General features: G+C 32.8%; 1 protein-coding gene across 8 annotated transcripts in view; it reads left to right on the forward strand.

Annotated features, from left to right (window-relative positions):
- The first annotated feature begins 3,744 nt into the window (after nt 1-3,744).
- The window catches only part of LOC6048574 (UPF0518 protein CPIJ015043), a 66,631-nt gene continuing 51,241 nt past the window's right edge, over nt 3,745-19,134 (forward strand). For 3 of the 8 annotated variants that reach the window (XM_038251458.1, XM_038251465.1, XM_038251464.1), the window contains exons 1-2: nt 3,745-4,890; nt 13,519-14,305. In XM_038251458.1, the coding sequence (XP_038107386.1) occupies nt 14,105-14,305 (201 nt within the window). In that variant the 5' untranslated portion in view covers nt 3,745-4,890; nt 13,519-14,104. The remainder of the gene's footprint in view (nt 4,891-13,518; nt 14,306-19,134) is intronic. The other 5 variants (XM_038251459.1, XM_038251460.1, XM_038251461.1 and 2 more) reach the window with 5 other exon arrangements.

The following is a 19,134-nucleotide window of genomic DNA, read 5'->3' on the forward strand; positions in this document are numbered from 1 at the left end:
TAGAAATTCTTAAAATTCTTGAAATTCTTAAAATTTTTAAAATTCTTGAAATTCTTAAAATTTTTAAAATTCTTGAAATTCTTGAAATTCTTGAAATTTTTAAAATTCTTAAAATTTTTAAAATTCTTAAAATTCTTGAAATTTTTGAAATTTTTGAAATTCTTGAAATTTTAAAATTCTTGAAATTCTTGAAAATTTTGAAATTCTTGAAATTAAAAAAAAAGAAATTCTTGAAATTCCTGAAATTTTCAAAATTATTAAAATTCTTGAAATTCTTGAAATCCTTGAAATTCTTAAAATTCTTGAAATTCTTGAAATTCTTAAAATTTTTGAAATTCTTGAAATTCTTGAAATTCTTGAAATTCTTGAAATTCTTGAAATTCTTAAAATTCTTAAAATTCTTGAAATTCTGGAAATTTATGAAATTCTTGAAATTCTTGAAATTCTGGAAATTTATGAAATTCTTGAATTTCTTGAAATGGAGTACCCGACGCGATTGGTAGTGAGCAATGTATTTCTTATGGAGCGAACTGTCAAACTACCAGTCGAATCGGGCATGCCATTCTCTATTTTTTTTAAATTTTTGAAATTCTTGAAATTTTTAAAATTCTTGAAATTCTTGAAATTCTTGAAATACTTGAAATTCTTGAAATTCTCGAAATTCTTGAAATTCTTGAAATTCTCAAAATTTTTAAAATTCTTGAAATTCTAAAAAAATCTTGAATTTCTGGAAATTATTGAAAAAATCTTAAAATTCTTAAAATCTTTGAATTTTTTGAAATTCTTGAAATTCTTGAAAATCTTGAAATTCTTGAAATTCTTGAAATTCTTGAAATTCTTGAAATTCTTGAAATTCTTGAAATTCTTGAAATTCTTGAAATTCTTAAAATTCTTAAAATTCTTGAAATTCTTGAAATTCTTGAAATTCTTGAAATTCTTGAAATTCTTGAAATTCTTGAAATTCTTGAAATTTTTAAAATTCTTAAAATTCTTGAAATTCTTGAAATTCTTGAAATTCTTAAAATTCTTGAAATTCTTGAAATTCTTGAAATTCTTGAAATGCTTAAAATTCTTGAAATTTTTGAAATTCTTAAAATTCTAGAAATTATTGAAATTTTTGAATTCTTGAAATTCTTAAAATTCTTGAAGTTTTTGAAATGCTTGAATTTCTTGAAATTTTTGAAATTCTTGAAATTTTTGCAATGCTTGAAATTCTTGAAATTCTTGAAATTCTTGAAATTCTTGAAATTCTTAAAATTCTTGAAATTCTTGAAATTCTTGAAATTCTTGAAATGTTTGAAATTCTTGAAATTTTTGAAATTCTTAAAATTTTAGAAATTATTGAAATTTTTGAAATTCTTGAAATTCTTAAAATTCTTGAAGTTCTTAAAATTCTTGAAGTTCTTGAAATGCTTGAATTTCTTGAAATTTTTGAAATTCTTAAAATTCTTAAAATTCTTGAAATTTTTGAAATTCTTGAAATTTTTGAAATGCTTGAAATTCTTGCAATTTTTGAAATTCTTGGAATTCCTAAAAGTTTTTTAATTCTTGTTTTTTTTTAATTTTAAAAATTCTTGAAATTTTTAATTTTTTTGAAATTCTTGAAATTTGTAAAATTCTTGATATTTTTGAAATTCTTGAAATTCTTGAATCTCTTCAAATACTTGAAGTTTTTGAAATTCACAACATTCTTAGAATTCTGATTGATGATAATAAACAACTCCAGACATTTTTTTAAAGTGCTAGAGGTCCTATAAACTAGTGTGTTCTATATGTTTATAGGACCCTTTCAAAAAAAAAAGTCTAGAACTGAACTACACTCAACCCCCGGAGGTTGGTCACTTTTTCGTTTGACCCTTTTTGCCTTCCTCACCTTACTGAGGAAAGGCTATAAAATCACTCGAAAAATGAACTTCTTAATTCGACCTCGTAGACCCACCTTCACGTATACCTATCGACTCAGAATTAGACTCAGAATCATGTTCTGAGCAAATGTCTGTGTGGATGTGTGTAGGTGGGTGGACAAAAAAATTGTCACTCGATTATCTCCGGACTGGATGAACGGATTTTGACCGTATTAGTCTTATTCGATTCGTGTTGGGGTCCCATAGGTCTCTATTTAAAATCAGCAAGTTTAGTTAAGTACTTCAAAAGTTATGCTAAAAAAAAACGATTTTGGCGTATGTCCGGAAGATTGTAAAAAGGGTGGTTTTTGCAAGAAACCCTATCATGTTCTACATTTTCAGAAAGGTATTAAAAAGACCTTTTCAATGAGTCCAAAACATTGAAGATCTGACAACCCTATCAAAAGTTATTAGCACTTAAGTGTTATTTATACACTTTTTGGAGGCCGGATCTCAGATATTTCAGTAAAAATGATGTCCGGGTCCATCAGGCGACGCATTGTTAGTTAGATAATTGAAAGACCTTTCAAATGCGCCTAAAACATCAAGGATCTGACAATCCTATCAAAAGTTATTAGCACTTAAGTGTTATTTGTACACTTTTTGGAGGTCGGATCTCAGATATTTCAGTAAAAATGATGTCCGGGTCCATCATGCGACCCATCGTTAGTTAGATAATTGAAAGACCTTTCAAGTGAGCTTAAAGCATCAAGGATCTGACAACCCTATCAAAAGTTATTGGCACTTAAGTGTTATTTATATGCTTTCTGGAGGCCGGATCTGAGATATTGTGATAAAAATATTGTCTGAATCTTCCATGTGAACTTTCGTTGGAAAGGTTTTTTTAATCAGACCTTGACGATGAGCCAGAAAAATTGAAGGTCTGTGAACCCTATCAAAAGAAATTAGTAATAAAATTGATTTGTTAAACATGTTAAGGGAATGTTGCTATTTTTACTGAATGTATTGACTTTATGAATGTGAGGAAGGCACCAACCACCTAAACGTGGATTAAGTATCGTTTTTAGTTTGTACCCCGTTGGTTGGTCAAAGTCAAACTAAATAGTGACGAACTGTCACTTTTTACACGGCGCTCACGCACACTATCAAAACAAACGTTTGTTAGTGTGTGTGAACTCCGTGTAAAAGGGTTGTCATACTAAAAATTGACCCCGTTCGTTTAACAACAGTTGGTCTCAAACCACTAGGGTTTGAGTGTAGTGTAAAATGCATTTAAAAACACTTCTAGAGTTTTTTTAATAGGTCCTATAAACATATGAAAAACAATAGCTTATAGCACCTTTTGAAAAAAAAAAAACTCTAGACTTTTTTTTAATTCAAGTGTTTAAACTATGGCTTGTTATTTCAATTTTAATATTTATTTTTTAGTTTTTTAGGGCATATTTTGTACACACTTTGTAAGGGCACTTATATAAAACGCCAAAACACGTGACTTCCGAAAGGTTCAAAACGGCACACTTAATTACCTAAAATTTCACTCAATGCTTTTCGATTGCAGAAACCATTTGACATCCAATAATTGTTTCTGGAATCTTAATTGTTTTTTAAACATTATAAAAATTACTTTTTTAAATAGATTTGTTTTAATTTAAAAGGCGAAGTGCGATTCTCAGCTATTTACAGTACGGATTTCGAACGTTTTCATAGCACTTTTTTGTATGGACAGAAAATGCGTAAAAATAACTCAAAACTAAAAAATTCCCGCTGAGCGTGTAATTATTTCTCACCCCTCGAAAATACACCACCAGGGCACTCGAACCGGTTAGCTGTCACAACGGTCACAACGAAACGTCACGCTCAAAGCAAAACGCACGAAAAAGAGGAGAACAAAAAAATTGAAAATTCACCAGACCATCAGAAAAAGTCGAACGGATCGGAGCTCGTCGTCGCGTTCCGCGAGTGCAGGTTTTTCCGCGAGTTTTCCCTTTCCCTAGCGGGACGGAGTAGTGTTTCTGCAGTGCCAGGAGAAAAACTAGTAAAACCTGTGTGTTTTGTGAGTGCGCGCGCGGGGCCAAGATGTAATCTTTCCTCGGTTGAATTCCGTCGTGACGATTGGAGGAGGATGAAAAATGCCATTTCTCGAATGTTTTAAGGCTTAATTAGTGTGCCTTTTGGAGTTTCGGCCGTCGGAGTCGGCACGCGCTTTCCCGGATTGCGGAGAAAAAGTGGTTCCCTTGGAGAGGAAATATCAAAATTCCAAAGGTTGCTGCGTCCAAGGCTTGCTCTGTTGACGTAGGACTTTGGGTGACCTGAAAAGTGTGGATTGTGCGGGGGAGGATCATTATTCAGTACTGCTGGCCTACTACGTCATTCACTTACATTTAGAGAGAGAGGAAAAGAAGGATTACAAAACATCATCAGCGCACTAGTTTTTTTTTTCCTGTCTAGAATCGAGCCGTAATTTGATGACCTTCGAGCTTTCCTGATGGTATTTGGACGACTAAGCGTCTGTGTTTGTGTTAGTCCGCCGTGCTGGCGGAGCATTAGATGAATAACTCCAGCTAGGTCTGCGCGCGAGAGTGTCGTGGCCGTCGACGACAAGCCGTCGAAGATTGCAAAATCCATCCCCATCCACTCATGTGTTGTTCATCTATTTCCATTCGACAGTCCACACTTGCCACGACGCTGCTGCGGCTGCGGCTCAGAAGAGGCCAAAAGTAGGATTAAATTTCAAGAGTTTTGAAGTGGAGAAAAATACCCACGAGTGCACATGCAGCGTGGATAAAATAAAACAAAAATAAGTGCTTGTATAGAGAAAAGAGGGGAATCAAAAAAAGTTATTAAGGCTTGAAAGTGGCTTGAAAGAGAAAGGGGGTTTGCTCTCAAACGAGCGAAAAAAAGGTGGTGAAAAAGGGTCTTACTGCAAAGAAATAAATTAAATTGAGTGCAATAGTTTCCAATCGGTGATATTTAAACAAAACAACGAAAGAATGCAGCGTTGAGGTGCGACGACAAGGCAAGGCAAGTACGACACAACGCACTACGTAATATGTATAAAATTGTGTTTGTTCCTAGTGACTAGCTACTAACACTAACTAGCAAGGGGGCCTTGTATTAGAAGATGCATTTGTATTGTTGTGTTTAAGCGCTGTGCTGTCCACGAGCTGTCAATCATTCAAGATAACTCTCTTGGCGCAAGCAGCTCACAAAAAAGGGCGGTTCTCTTTGTTTTTGTGATAGTCATGCCTATGTTTGTTTGGTGTTGTTTAAGATTAAAAAGTAAACAGCTCTAATACATGGTCCATGTTTCTAGTTGTTTGGAAAAATCTTTTTTAATTTAACTTGTTGTCGAACCTTACTTAGTTGAACTAAAAATAATAGCAAAGATAAGAATTCTATATGTTGCTGAAATACTTTTTATTTCTATTTTAAATAAAATAAAATCTAGTCCATACTAGATTGTCTTAAGTCCTCGCCAAAATTTGATTTTGAATATCGAATCATGTTATTATATTATTTTTATCAAAATTTGGGTCTCTGATCTAAAATATGCCTCCGAAAATGTTCCAAAATGATCTGATTGTATGTAATCAAAGCTGGCAGTCATAAAGGCGGCATTCAGATACTGTAAACTTTTATTTTGTAATGTACCAGGCAACCAACATATCAAATTTAACTTATTTGTGGCCGCTGAACTTAAATTTTACATGAAAAATATAAGCAAGATGTTTGGCAAGATTCAATTATCCGATGTCTACATATAAAACTTACTAATTTTTTTTATTTTTTTTCTTTTTAATCTGGTATTTTAAAATGTTCCAAAAATCTTTTACCAGCGAGTGAATTCACTTAATTTGATTTCAAAATATCTAATAAAAATAGACAACTTCATACTCGGTGTACATAATTATATTTGATTGTTTAACATCTCAAAGCTATCACTTGTTTTATGATTTATAAAGTATATCTCGGATTATTTTTCAAAAAGCCGTAAGAGCCATTGGTAAACAAAGTCCTTTAGTCCTTTTTGCATCGGTTTTCGACCAACTTACGACCAACTACTTCAAGTAGTGCATCAAACTAAAAATAAACGAAAATTTTGTTTTATTTCTAGAAAAACGAAAATTAGTGTCAGAGGTCACGGTGGCTCTTACGGCTTTTTGAAAACTCATCCGAGATATGTTCTGTTGTCCCTGAGACCAAGGTAAAAAAAAGTAAGACAGATAGAAGTTATTAAGCTTAAGCTTGTCAAAATATCCAAAACCGCTCTTATTTAGGAGCCGCTCAATTTCGTTCGCTCATTGAATGGCTCTTTCGCTTTTTTTAATTGGATTAAAAGGCTTTTTCAAGAATGGTGAGATTTATAAAGTTTTCTTTATTGAATTTGTATAAACTATTCGAAAAAAAAAACAGAAAATTCGCTTGAAAACCATATTTTTTTTCGGTTTCTATGTCCAAACCAAACTTAAATCATGGATTTTGGAGAAAAATGCTCTTAATTGTACGATATTGCATTTTTTTCTGCCAGAATTGAACAAATCTGGAGCAACAGTTGAAAAGGGTGGATAAGCATTGTGACAACTGGAACTATGTTGCAAATTTTCAGACTTCATGCAACTTTTTCACAAAATTTGAAGTGTTAAACAATATTTGGCCTCCTCAGCTACCATTTAACCTGGGATTTGGCAAAACACTCCAAGCAGTCAAAATGGTTAGGTTATCCGCCCTTTTCAAATGTTGCTCCAGAAATGCTGATATTTGCTGAAAATATTCTGCGAATTCTTTTCTACATTCTGTTTAAATCCATAAAGTCGATGAACGCTAAAGTTTAATCGGGCAAAAGGATTTGCTTTTTTTTCCAAAATCTCGTAGGTAAAATATTCCAAGATAAGCGATTTGAAATGAAATCGAGCCAAACATTTCATTAGGGCACAAAACCAAAAAGTAAACATTCGGGATTATTCCACTATTCCACTCCATAGTACACTCCCTACATGCCCTCCAAGAATCAGATTGATAGCAAACAATTTCCTATTGAAAAAATCAAAAAAACAAAAGGGCACATAACAATGTTCACTCCAAACCAGAAAAAAAGTTCAATTGTGCCCTTTTCTTTTTCGTTAGTTTTTCGTGGTTAAGGAACTTTCTATGTTATAAAGTGAACTTTTCATACATTCTTAACACTAATTCACTTCAAAACAAAGTTTGGTTAACGTTTCACCAAGGGTTTCTGCAGAAAAAAAACTTCGTCGAAATACAATATTGAATACGGCCCGCGGCTGCTGTTCAGTACACTTTTGAAGAATTTTAATGTTTCACATACCTTATCTGCTCCATTCGATCATAAAACTTCACCAATTATCAAAATTTCCACTGAATTCCTCATTATTTCTAACTAAACAAAAGGGCCCATAAACATCATTCAAAACAACAATCCGGTGACAGCGCTTTAGTGCCCTTTTAGTTCTCTTCGAAATTGCATTTAGAAAGGGCCCATTATGAACAGCAGTTGGAAAGCTAAAAGGGCCTAATAACGAGATTTTTAAAATTATGAGTTTTATTGCGAAAATCAACATAAATTAAGAAGCAGTAAAGCAGAGTTGAGGATAATGGTGTGTTTTATCGAATCATCAGTAAAAATACCATCAGTCATGCTTATTTTTAAATAGGAATTGAAACAAGTTGTCCATTTTTGCAAGCGATTTTCTCGAATCGCGGTTTTTGCTTTTGTGCCCTAATGAAATGTTTGGCTCGAAATGCTCGAATTTATATTCGGGTATAATTTACGGTCAGTTGTACAATGAAAAGGGTTTTTTTCTTTGTTTAGAAAATCATTCACTTTTGGAACTTCAAAGAAAACTAGGAAACTGAAAATATGAATTTAGAAACTTTAAAATAGTTTTCAAATATGGGCATCAATGCTATTTAGAGTCTTTCAGTACATCGATGCTTCTGTGCTCTCTTGTGCTAACTAGATAGGAAAACCAGCAAGCTTATTACAAGAGAGCATAGAAAAATTGATACATTGATGAGAAAGTTGCAATAGACTCCTCAACGAAATATGACGGTTCAGTTCTCAAGATGTCAGAAAATAGCCCAACTTTAACCTGCCGTTTTATTTATTTAAAGAACCTACTAGAAGAAATACACCGTAGGACAATTATAGGATTAATTTTTTATAAGCATTGAAATGTATGAAATTGCATTTTCAATTCTAAAAATCAAATTTTGGCTACTATTTGTTAGAAGTTCTTTGAATTATATTTATAAACATAAAAATAGACATAAGTTTTCAAAATCATTCCATCTTGGAACGGTTCTCTCAAAAGACCGGAGATTTAGCAACTCTTTTTCTGTGAGCCATGGTTCGTTCGTTTTTTTAGTGAACCGGCTCTTTGAGCGGTTTGCTCTTCTTTTGCCTTTCAAAAAAGTTAAACGAAAAAAAAAAAAAATTCCGATTTTAAATTAACTTTTCTTCACAAAAAAACAGTTTTTTTTATTTTTGATTTTTTAATATGTTTAAGGGGACTGTCTATTTTTATATATTTCAGGACCAGTTTTTAGTACTCTGTACCTTTCGACAAGAGCAAGATAAATCCCATACTAAATTCAATCGCTTTGAAAAAAAATTCTGATCATTTTGGCGTCTTCGGCAAAGTTGTAGGTATTGTTGAGGACTATTGAGAAAAAAATATGTACACGGAAAAAAATTGCCGATTTTTTTATAAACTTCTTTTTACAAAAAAATCAAATTCCTAAAATACATAATTTTTGATTTATGAGATTTTTTATATGTTTTAGAGGACAAAAAACCCAAACTTTTGAGCCATAGAGAAGTATGGTCAAAAAATCTGCCGCCAGGTTATAATTTTTTTATAAAAAATAATGATTTTTGAAATAAATCAAAATTTCAAACAAAAAAAATCGACTTGATTTTTTTATGTTAAATTTGATTTGCAATAGCAAAGTACTTTACAGATTTTTGATAAACGGCTTCGTTTTCAATATATAGCCACCCAAACATTCAATATTACGCCCTTTTAAAATGTAAGTCTTGATTTTTTTTGTTGAAAATATAGTTTTTGAAAAGATCGGAAATTTTCCCGAATGTTTCATGTTTTAACATTGAAAATCGGACCATTAGTTGCTGAGATATCGACATTAGAAAATGGTGTGTTGTTTGGGTGGGACTTAGAAAACATCAATTTACATGTTTGCAATATCTCAGCAACTAAAGGTCGTATCAACAAAGTTCAAAAATGCAAAATATTGAGAATTTTCTCAGCTTTTCAAAAATATTTTTTTCAAAGGTGGGCAAACATGTGCACTAATTTAAAAAAATAAAAACTTCGACTATTTTCAAAAAAGTCACATAAAAATGGATTTAACTTGAAAACGGTGCACTTTATAAAAATTTCACTAAAGTACTTTTTGATTGCAAATTTGATTTTACATCGAAAAATGAAATTGAAAAATTTTTGCGACCAATTTTTCGATTTTTTGAAAAAATCAGTATTGATTCAAAAATCATAACTCGGTCAATGATTTTTTACACAACCTGTAAATTTCTGAAAAGTTTGCATTTGATGTCCTCTAAAACAAATCAAAAAATAAAAAAAATAAAAATGGTATTTTTTTTGCAAATCAAGTTTTAGTGACAAAAAGTTAAATAAAAAATCACCAAAAAATTTTTTACCGTGTGTCATTTTTTTCCAGTGTAGTCCATATCCATACCTACAACATTACCGAAGACACCAAATCGATCAAAAAATTCCTTCAAAAGATACAGATTTTTGAATTTTCATACATCGTTTTTGTATGGCCAGCTGCCAAATTTGTATGGAAAATTATATGGACAAACTAATAATGCAAAATGGCTACTTTGGGCATACCGAAGGCACCAAAAAAGTTTCAGTCGGATTAAAAAATACATAAAAAAATCGAGAGACCGAAATCTGAGAGGACTGCTCATCTAATGATGGGAATGGATTCAGCTAACAAAGATACATTTAAAATGATCAATAAGACTGACTAGCCATCGACCTTTAGCCATCTCTGAGTCATACTTTTGCATAAAATAGATTTTATTTTGAAAAAATCATCAAAAATTCTACTTTTACTCAAAAACTTGAACTTTTCGAAAAAATCTCTAGATGGGAATGGATTCAGCAGATTAAATTACATACAAAATAAGATCAATAAGATTGCCGAGACAAACTTATTTAATGTTCTGCAAAGCATTTTTGATTTTTATTGTTGCTATCCCAGCAGAAATTGACTTGCATGCAAGTTGGAAAAACTTGAATGAGAACCAACTGATAATATTATTTTTAAATGGCTATAAATATGCGTAGAAACAAACAAATTAAAAAAAAACAGGGTGTTTCAGGAAGGAGAAAACCTTAGGCTTTTGTTAATTTGATTTGGTTAACCGCGGTGGATTTTCTTGAAATAATTCTAACTGTCAAAAATCCACCAAAGCATCTACCGGTGGATACTTTTCTACCACAGATTTTTGTGCGATCAAAGTGGTAGATGCTTTGGTGGATTTTTGACAGGTCGAATTATTTCAAGAAAATCCACCGCGGTTAACCAAATCAAATTAACAAAAGCCCTCTTAACTTTAAGATGCAAGTATTGGTTTAGTTGTTTATTCCCTGGGCCTTGTAAAGTCAAGGGGCATGATTTGATCCTAGTGCATTAGTTAAAATTTGGGTATACATACTTTTTTATAAGCACTATGGACACCACTTCATGCTACGAGAACTCGCTTTGCCGCAGCCCCAGGGCTTAAGCGTTGACCGATAAGCTGTCTTCGTGAACTAGGTAGGGAAAAGTGGGGCAAGTGTAACAAGCTAAGGAAATGCTCGTCAAAACCCATTAAAAACGTTAAAACATCTGTCGGATTTTTTCATAATCATCTTATTTCAGGTCTTGACTAAGACTTTGATAGAACAAATTTTGAAAAAATCCTGTTTTTCAATGTTAAAAAACGAGTTAATAATTTTTGATTTTCCGTACGTTCTACTCAACTAGTGGGGCAAGACGAACAACCCGTTGGGGCAAGAGGAACAATGCATGAAACAACATGTTAATTTGCTAACAAGTGAACTGCTATCACTTTGAAACATCAGATTAGAATGTATTTGAAACGTTTCTTTCATTTTTCGGTCAAATAATAATATTTTACTAAAAATTTTATCGTTTTAACGAAAAAAATAATTACTAAGATGATAAATAGTAAATTTTCATAGTATCACTTTATTTTGTATAGACATTTTTTTAAACAATTGTTTATCAGTTTTAAGAACTTTTTTGTATTTATTTCCCAATAAAATATGTTGTTGCAGCAATTCGTATTTTTTCCATACTAAAAATCCATATGGTACACTTGCCCCACCGGAACAAGATTTTTTAAAAGCTCTCAGCAAAAATAACCAAAAGTTAAATCATACTTTCTAATAGGTGCAAATCATTGGTTGGAACACTACTGATCTAGGAAAAATGGCATTTTGATAAAATGAGCCTTATAACGAACAATAAGCCTTATTTTGTACTTTCCAAATATTATAAGAAAACAAAGGTTTTTCAAAGAACTTCATGAAATCTTATGCCTCGTGGCGTTTACGTCGTTTTGGCGGTTATGTGGTAGTAGAATCAGCTAATTGCATTGCTAGCAACAATTCCTCATACTGGAAATAATCAAAATTGTAAAAATTACGGCCGTAAAAGCGATTGTTCCTCTTGCCCATATGGTCGTCTTGCCCCACCTTCCCCTAGTTCTCCGATAGTGAAAATATCACAATTGCACAAGACACCGCTGCTTCTGTGACTTTTTCACTATCACAATGTGGGTTTTAGGTTGGGACTTCAGGATAGTATAATTGTGTTGTTGCTTAGCATTAGCATTTAAAATAAATCTGTATCCTTTCCAAATCTATTTGATGTTAAAGTTAGTTGCAATTGTTAAGTAGGAGTAATGCTGTCAATAAACTTTGATTGATGTAGAATACTAGGCATTCTTTTATGTCAAATTGTCCATAGAGTCTCGATCAATCAATAATGTAATGATATCGGACAAAATTCGTTGATCTGTTGAACTAACGGTTTTCGGATTATGGTTGTATCGACCATTGTTGCGAATCGAGGAACTACGGTTCTTTTGACGTAAATGGTCATTTCTTTTTCAAATCGCGATTTCTATCGTAATTGTATATCAGTTCATAATTTTTTATTGTTTTTGATAGAAGTAGTACTACAACAGTTAAAGGAACGTTTACTTTTGAACATTAAGTTTAGAGGATTTTAGATTAAAGTTTAGATTTTCAATCCAAAATAGTTAGCAAATATTTGGACTTTAATGAATAATTGAACATTTTGGACTTATGAATAACACTCAACTGTGCATTTATTCTAGAGTCAGATCCATACAGCGTCAGTGTTTATTTGGTCGAAGTGTACTAATTCATTGGCAGATCTGATTCTAGTTGTAATGTACGACAAGACTACTGACGGACGTGACAGGACGAGGGCCCAGTTTAGAGGTTTCAACATCAACGATGTGCGGCTGGACCACTCTCCAAAAAAAAAAAAAAGTATTGGTTTAGTTGTTTATTCAATAGTTCTGTTGTAAAATAGTCGACAAAGTAGCTAATTTTGGCCTAAGCTAACATTTCAAACGGGTGTATCTGAAGATTGGGTCCAAAAGAGTTCAAAATTAATTTCTAAACATTTGCACTGTTGTACCCTTCCTTGTGGACAGAAAGGAACAAATAGTATTTTCCAAAACAAATAATTATATAATCTGACCACGCACAAAAAAATCTTTTCTTATCTGATGCTGCTGCGTTCTACTGGTTATCGTCCTTCTTCCATTCTTCCCTCTTTGACATTGCATCCATTTCAAACATCTCACGAAGTTTGATATTCTTTCTTCTTTGATATTTCAATCAAGCTATTGTACTGCTCAGAAAACCTCAAATTGATGATTTGCTCTAAAGCCAAATTTCTAACTATTATTATTTTCTAGCGCCAACACCACTTCTATGAGTTTTTTAAGTTTACCTGGAGAATCGATTCCCGCGATCGGTTTTAAAAATTTTGATGTTTAGACCACTTTAAAATAAACGATTTTTGTATTTTTTGAGGAGAGACATGCCATCCACAAAAATTTTTAACGAATAAAAAATCGTGACCTTACCTTCAACTGACTTTTACATACAAATTTAATAGTCCCGTGATTCACAGAAACAAAATATTCCCGCACAGTTTGCTTGCACATTTCGACAAAGGAAGCTCCCTTTTCCTTATCACAGCTGTGCTAACATTATTTCCAGTTCCAAAGAAATTCAATGTTTCCACTGCACAACCGTGCACACCCGGCTTTGTTATCTCAACCCCGTTGACCTGCAACTAAATCATTGTTGGTGGCCTTCCCGCTTGAATTTTAATTAATTGGTAGTTTTATTTTCGTGCACTACTTTCGGTCTATCCCAGTCGCTCGATAAATTGCTCGCACCTTTTCAAAGCAGATTCAAATGACTCAAAGTGAAATCATGCTGCAAACTTCACTTCTATTACCAGTCCGGTTATCACTACAGCAGCAACAACACCAAGCCAATTGTGTTTAATGTAAATTTCGTTCTATTTGCAGGCTGATTACGACGACGACGACTTCGCCGATTCAACGGTGGTCTACCAGCTCACCTGTACCTGTTGGATTTTATAATTAAATCCGTTCCTACTGCTTATATCGCAAAGCCTCAACGTCAGAGAAGAAAGAAGCAGGAAAATCGCGCGCGCAAGTGTTGAAGTGTGTGGTGGAAAAGCCATGTTCCATTGTTACGGTTACGAAATGGTGCCGGTGCTGGAGCGACCACGACGACCAGCTACTGCTGCTTCTGCCTCCAACGCACGGGGCTAAAACAAACCGCCCGACCAACTTCTGGCCCGAATCGAATCAGCAGCGCTGGTGGCCGCGACTTATGGATACAGTTATTATATGGGAAATGTGTAAATTAGAGTATAATATAATAGCGTCTAAGTGAAGAAAGTTGTAGCGAAAAGAAGAAGAAGAAGAAGAAGCAAAACGCAAGCTGTAACGGATTACGGGCCGCGGATTAGCCGTAGAACCCCCGGCACCCGGTGTCAGTGTCTCGTCCACGTGTCCACGCATGAATGCGCGTTTGAGCTTTGCGAACCAAGTGCAGAGAGTGTAATCGAAGAAGGAAGGAAGAAAGATGAGCTGGCTTCGGTCCAGTCCGCTGAGGCAGAGCTTTAGCCGGTCTGGCAGCTCGGCCGGAGGCAGTCGTGGCTCGGGTTCCAACGGGACGACGGGAGTGCGGGCGACGTTCGATGCGTCCGAGTGTGACCCGAAGGCGTGCTACGACAGCTTCTGCATCCACTGGCAGCAGGCGTACGAGATTATCCAGCGGTCGGAGGTGAGATTTATTTTGTGGTTTTATGTTTCAAATTGTAAGAAATTGATGATTTAACTTGGTCAGTGGTCCTCAGCCAAATGAACGTCGTGAGCAATTTCATTTCTTTCCACAGCATCGTGGGCCACACTTTTTTTTACATTTTCAAATGATGGGATATATTTTAAATTTAACAATCAAGATTTTATGAAAGTTTCATTTTTTTTACACTGAAATATTTTTTAAAGTAAAGTAACAAAAAATGGCGGAAGTTTTGAAGTTTTTTTTAATGATACGTCATCAAATCGGGCTATCAATTTCATATAAATGTCCCTTTGACACGTAATTTTCATATCATTACCATTTCAGGCTGTAAATTATTGAATAAACGTTTTTTTTTTGCATATTCAAAAATGGAATGGGGCGTATTCCGTTACGAGATATCGCAAAATGGATCTCGGATTCGTAATCAGGGGCCAACATTACACCTCAGGACAAAAAAAATATTTTGTTCGATATTTATGTTATTTTTTTCAAAAATCTTTTTTAATCATATTTCGCACCATCCTAAATTAGCTCAAAGGACACTTTAATATTTAAAAATCGAAAATAAAAACCTATTTTTTTCTGAAAAGTACTAATCATAGCTTAATCGATCACAAAATCGTTTCACAAGATTCAGGTACATGCACATTTTTGTATGACCAGCCCACACAATTGTATCGAGCCTAACTAATTAAGCAAAATGGCATCTTTTGGACAAAGTATAATCTAACTATTCAATTCAATTCATTTCGGGTTTATTGGTGAATAATCAAGATACAATAAGTTCTTTTGAGGTACATAACAGAGTTTTGGAGTTCCTTACAGCTGTGTGTTACATCATAATCCATTTTGGAACAGTTATTGCTTGTAAATAAAGGTGTCACCAAGAGTAAGAAAAAAATAAAAAAAAAAACTTACTAAAATTGCAAGGGAAAGGGGATAGAAATAGAAAAAGCTTAAAACTAGATCACAGTTTTTTATCCTTTATAGATGTGCTTGATCATCAGCTCCCCAAGGGCCAGGAATTGCTCCGCCTTGTTACGGCAGGTCCGAAACCGCGTCATCATCTCCCCTGCGAGAGCAAAGAACTCTGGCAGGGTAAAGAGATCTTCTCCGGTAACTTCTTGGTGGGCCGTATTGCCACTGCCGGCTGCGACCACGCTGGCGAACGATCGCCCCCATCCAGGAGGGAACGCTGAGTTGTCCGCTGGAACCGTACGATGACCAGCTGCCGGCACGGTTTCGCTTGTACTTCGCTGAGGAGGGTGGGACGTATAATCTAACTAAAAATATTCAAAATTGAAAATCATAAAAAGGCAAAATTTTAAATGAATACTCAATTTGAATCCTAAATTGTTTTCAATCGATTAAACAAGTTTTTAATCTTCAAAAAATATATATTCTCTCTTCCAGGAAAAACCTGATTGTGTTCTTACTGTATTGCACTTAAGAAAACGGATCCCACCTGTGTGAGACAAAGCCTTTCTCATCGAATAAGATTCAAGAGCTGTTTTATTTTTTCTTAATTTGTTGAGAAATAACAACTATTCAGCTTTAGAGCAATTCCATCCCAAAACAGGAATTTAAAAATGTTGAAAAAAATGTTTTTTTGATGGTTTTTGGCTATTTCTACATGACGGACTTGATTTTTCAGTCTCGAAAATATTTTTACCGAAAAGCTCATCCAATTTCCCATAAGTTTGTCGTTGACCACATTTCAATTGGATGTATGGGCTTATAAGCTAATTACATTGCTCATAACTGAAAACATAGTATTTTTTTTTCAGTGTAGTATAGTAACCTGGATAGTAAATTAGCATATATCTGTAAGCCCATAATTCCAATTGAAATGTGGTCAAAGACAAACTTATGGGAAATTGGACGAGCTTTTCGGTAAAAATATTTTTGAGACTGAAAAATCAAGCCTGTCATATAGAAATTTCAAAAAAAAAACCATCAAAAAACCAATTTTTACAACATTTTTATTTTTAAAACCGCTGTAACTTAACAAGGATTGGACTTAGCACAATGGTCAATATGGAGACTTTTATGTAAAATTGTTTCGAGAATCGACTCTCGTGCTCGGTTTTTTTTTAATTTTGACGTTTAGAGCACTCTTCAGTTTCAGTAAATGATTTTTGTATTTTTTCAGGTGAGTTGCTCCATCCTGAATTTTTCGTGAGTCTTTTTGTAACATCTTAGGTTATTTTCACAAAAAATTTGAACGAAAAAAAATCGTGGGCTCACCTTTAAATTTGACTTTTAAACTTAAAAATCGAAAATCTCATAAAAGTGGAGTGTATTTTTCTTTCAGTGTATTTTTTTCGGAAAGCCCGTCTAATTTCCTACAAGTTTGTCTTTGACCACTTTTTGATACGATGCAACGGCTTCGAGATAAAGCAATATTTAAATTACGAAATACAAAAATATTTAAAACACTTACGCCCTTCTCAAATGTCATTATCGAGAGTAACTGGGCCCATATACACAAAAATGGCTTATATATGCCTAGGATAACATGTCAACAAAGTTTCATTGAAATCGGAGACAACCGATTCCCTATTTGATATGGAATTGCTCTTTAATAATAATTTAAATAATTAATAAACAACTTACTGTTTTTTTTTCTTGCACCAAGGTTGTTAACGATCAAATTTTCCAATACAGTATTTTAAAAAAAAAATCTCATTTTTTATAATTCGCTATATGGGTTATCAAATGAAGCGAAATTTTATGTGAAGCATACAAAATTTGTATTTATGTATGAATTGCATGCCATTGCAAGATCGCTTCGTTTAGTACCCATATTGCACATTTTAAAAATTTGAGTATTTTTTGAAAAATACGGTATTTTGTATTTTCAAAAGCATTCAAAACAGTGAAAAAGCATAAAAAATTGGCTTCGTTTTATACCACTATTTTAAAAAACTTACTTGACTATTTTAAAAAATACGATAATTTGTAAAAAAATTTGTATTTTCAAAAAAAAAAACTCTAATAAAGTGAAAAAGAATACAAAATTTCTCTTCGTTTGATATCCATATTGAAAAAATATGGTATTTTATGAAAATTGTATTATATAAATGGATCTAAAATGCTTCTTTAATACCCATATTGCAAATTTTGGAGTATTTTTGAAAAATACGGTATTTTGTAAAAAAAAATGGACAGTGAAAAAGCATTAACAAAAATCGCATCGTTTGATACCAATATTGCATATTTTGAAAATTTAAGTATTTAAAAAAACGGTAATTTGTGAAATTTTAGTATTTGCAAAAATCTCTAATAAAGTGAAAGAGATTACAAAATTTCTCTTCGTTTCATATCCACATTAAAATTTTTTAAATTAGAGTATTTTCAAGAAAAAATATGGTATTTTGTTTAAATTGTATTAGGGTATATGGTCCTATTTTGGACCTACTATGCAAAGCGTCAACATATTTCGCATAGTTCTCAGGAACGGTCTAACTAATTTGGCTCGTTTCAAGATTGTTTTGTGCCTTAATTTATGCTTAACAAAGTGTTTAAATTTAATTCATACGACTTTTTTAAAAACCACTCGCAAGCGATGTTGACAGCTCCTGTCACGGTGACAGCTGACGATTTAATGAACTAGACCCTTTAGGTTTTTTGTTTCTGTTTATGATTTGCTTTTTAAAGCTTAGATTTCATTCAAATAATTACAGTAAAGAAATTCAATTCAAATTATTAAATTAAAAAATTTCAATCAATTTCAATGAAATATCGAAATAAATTGATAAACAAAACTGGCAACACCTTGTTATGCATGTGTTGGTGATAGCCTTGAACCGACGGCAAAGTAGCTCCAAAAACTGATCCAACGCGGCTGATTTGAAAAAATATTTTGAAATGAGTTTATTTCGGTAATAGAATAGTTATTTCAATGGTTTAGTGACGGAAAACAAGAAAGAATCAAATAAACAACAGTTACATTGCTCGGAAACCCGACGAAATTGCTTGGTGTCAGTGCAAAACAGAAAAAATCATCAAGGTGTCGCGAGCCAAATCTGATAAGCAACGAGGCCGGAATTTTTGGACCTAATCGATGCGCTAGGAAAATGAAAGAAAGTTCGAATGGCGAAAAAGCGGAAATAATCAAAAATGTTAACATTTTTGGAAGAGGTAAGATACAAAACGATCCTGCCTACACTTTCTGTTGGTTGGATTCAGTGAATTCGTACTTTAAAAGCCTGAACTACCTTAATTAATAAAAATAGGTCCAAAATAGGGTCATATACCCTATTTTCAAAAAAAAAACTTCAATAAAGTGAAAATGCATCCAAAACGTTGCTTATTTTGATACCTATATTGCAAATTTTGGAAATTTGAGTATTTTTGAAAAATACGGTATTTTGTAAAAAAAAAATGGACAGTGAAAAAGAATTAAAAAATCGCATCGCATTTTGGAAATTTGTGTATTTTCAAAAAATACGGTAATTTGTGAAAATTTTAGTATTTGCAAAAAAACTCTAATTAAGTGAAAAAGAATACAAAATTTCTCTTCGTTTGATATCCATGTTGAAAATTTTAAAATTAGATTATTTTCTTAAAAAATATGGTATTTTGTGAAAATTGTATTATTTAAAAAAAACTTCAATAAAATGAAAATGCATCCAAAATGTTGCTTCTTTTGATACCCATATTGCAAATTTTGGAAATTTGAGTATTTTTTGAAAAATACGGTATCTGTAAAAAAATACAGTGAAAAAGCATAAAAAATCGCATCGCTTGATACCAATATTGCATTTTTTAAAAATTTTAGTATTTAAAAAAAACGGTTATTTGTG

This window comes from Culex quinquefasciatus, chromosome 2 (assembly GCF_015732765.1).
Source record: "Culex quinquefasciatus strain JHB chromosome 2, VPISU_Cqui_1.0_pri_paternal, whole genome shotgun sequence".
NCBI classification, from domain to species: Eukaryota; Metazoa; Arthropoda; class Insecta; order Diptera; family Culicidae; genus Culex; species Culex quinquefasciatus.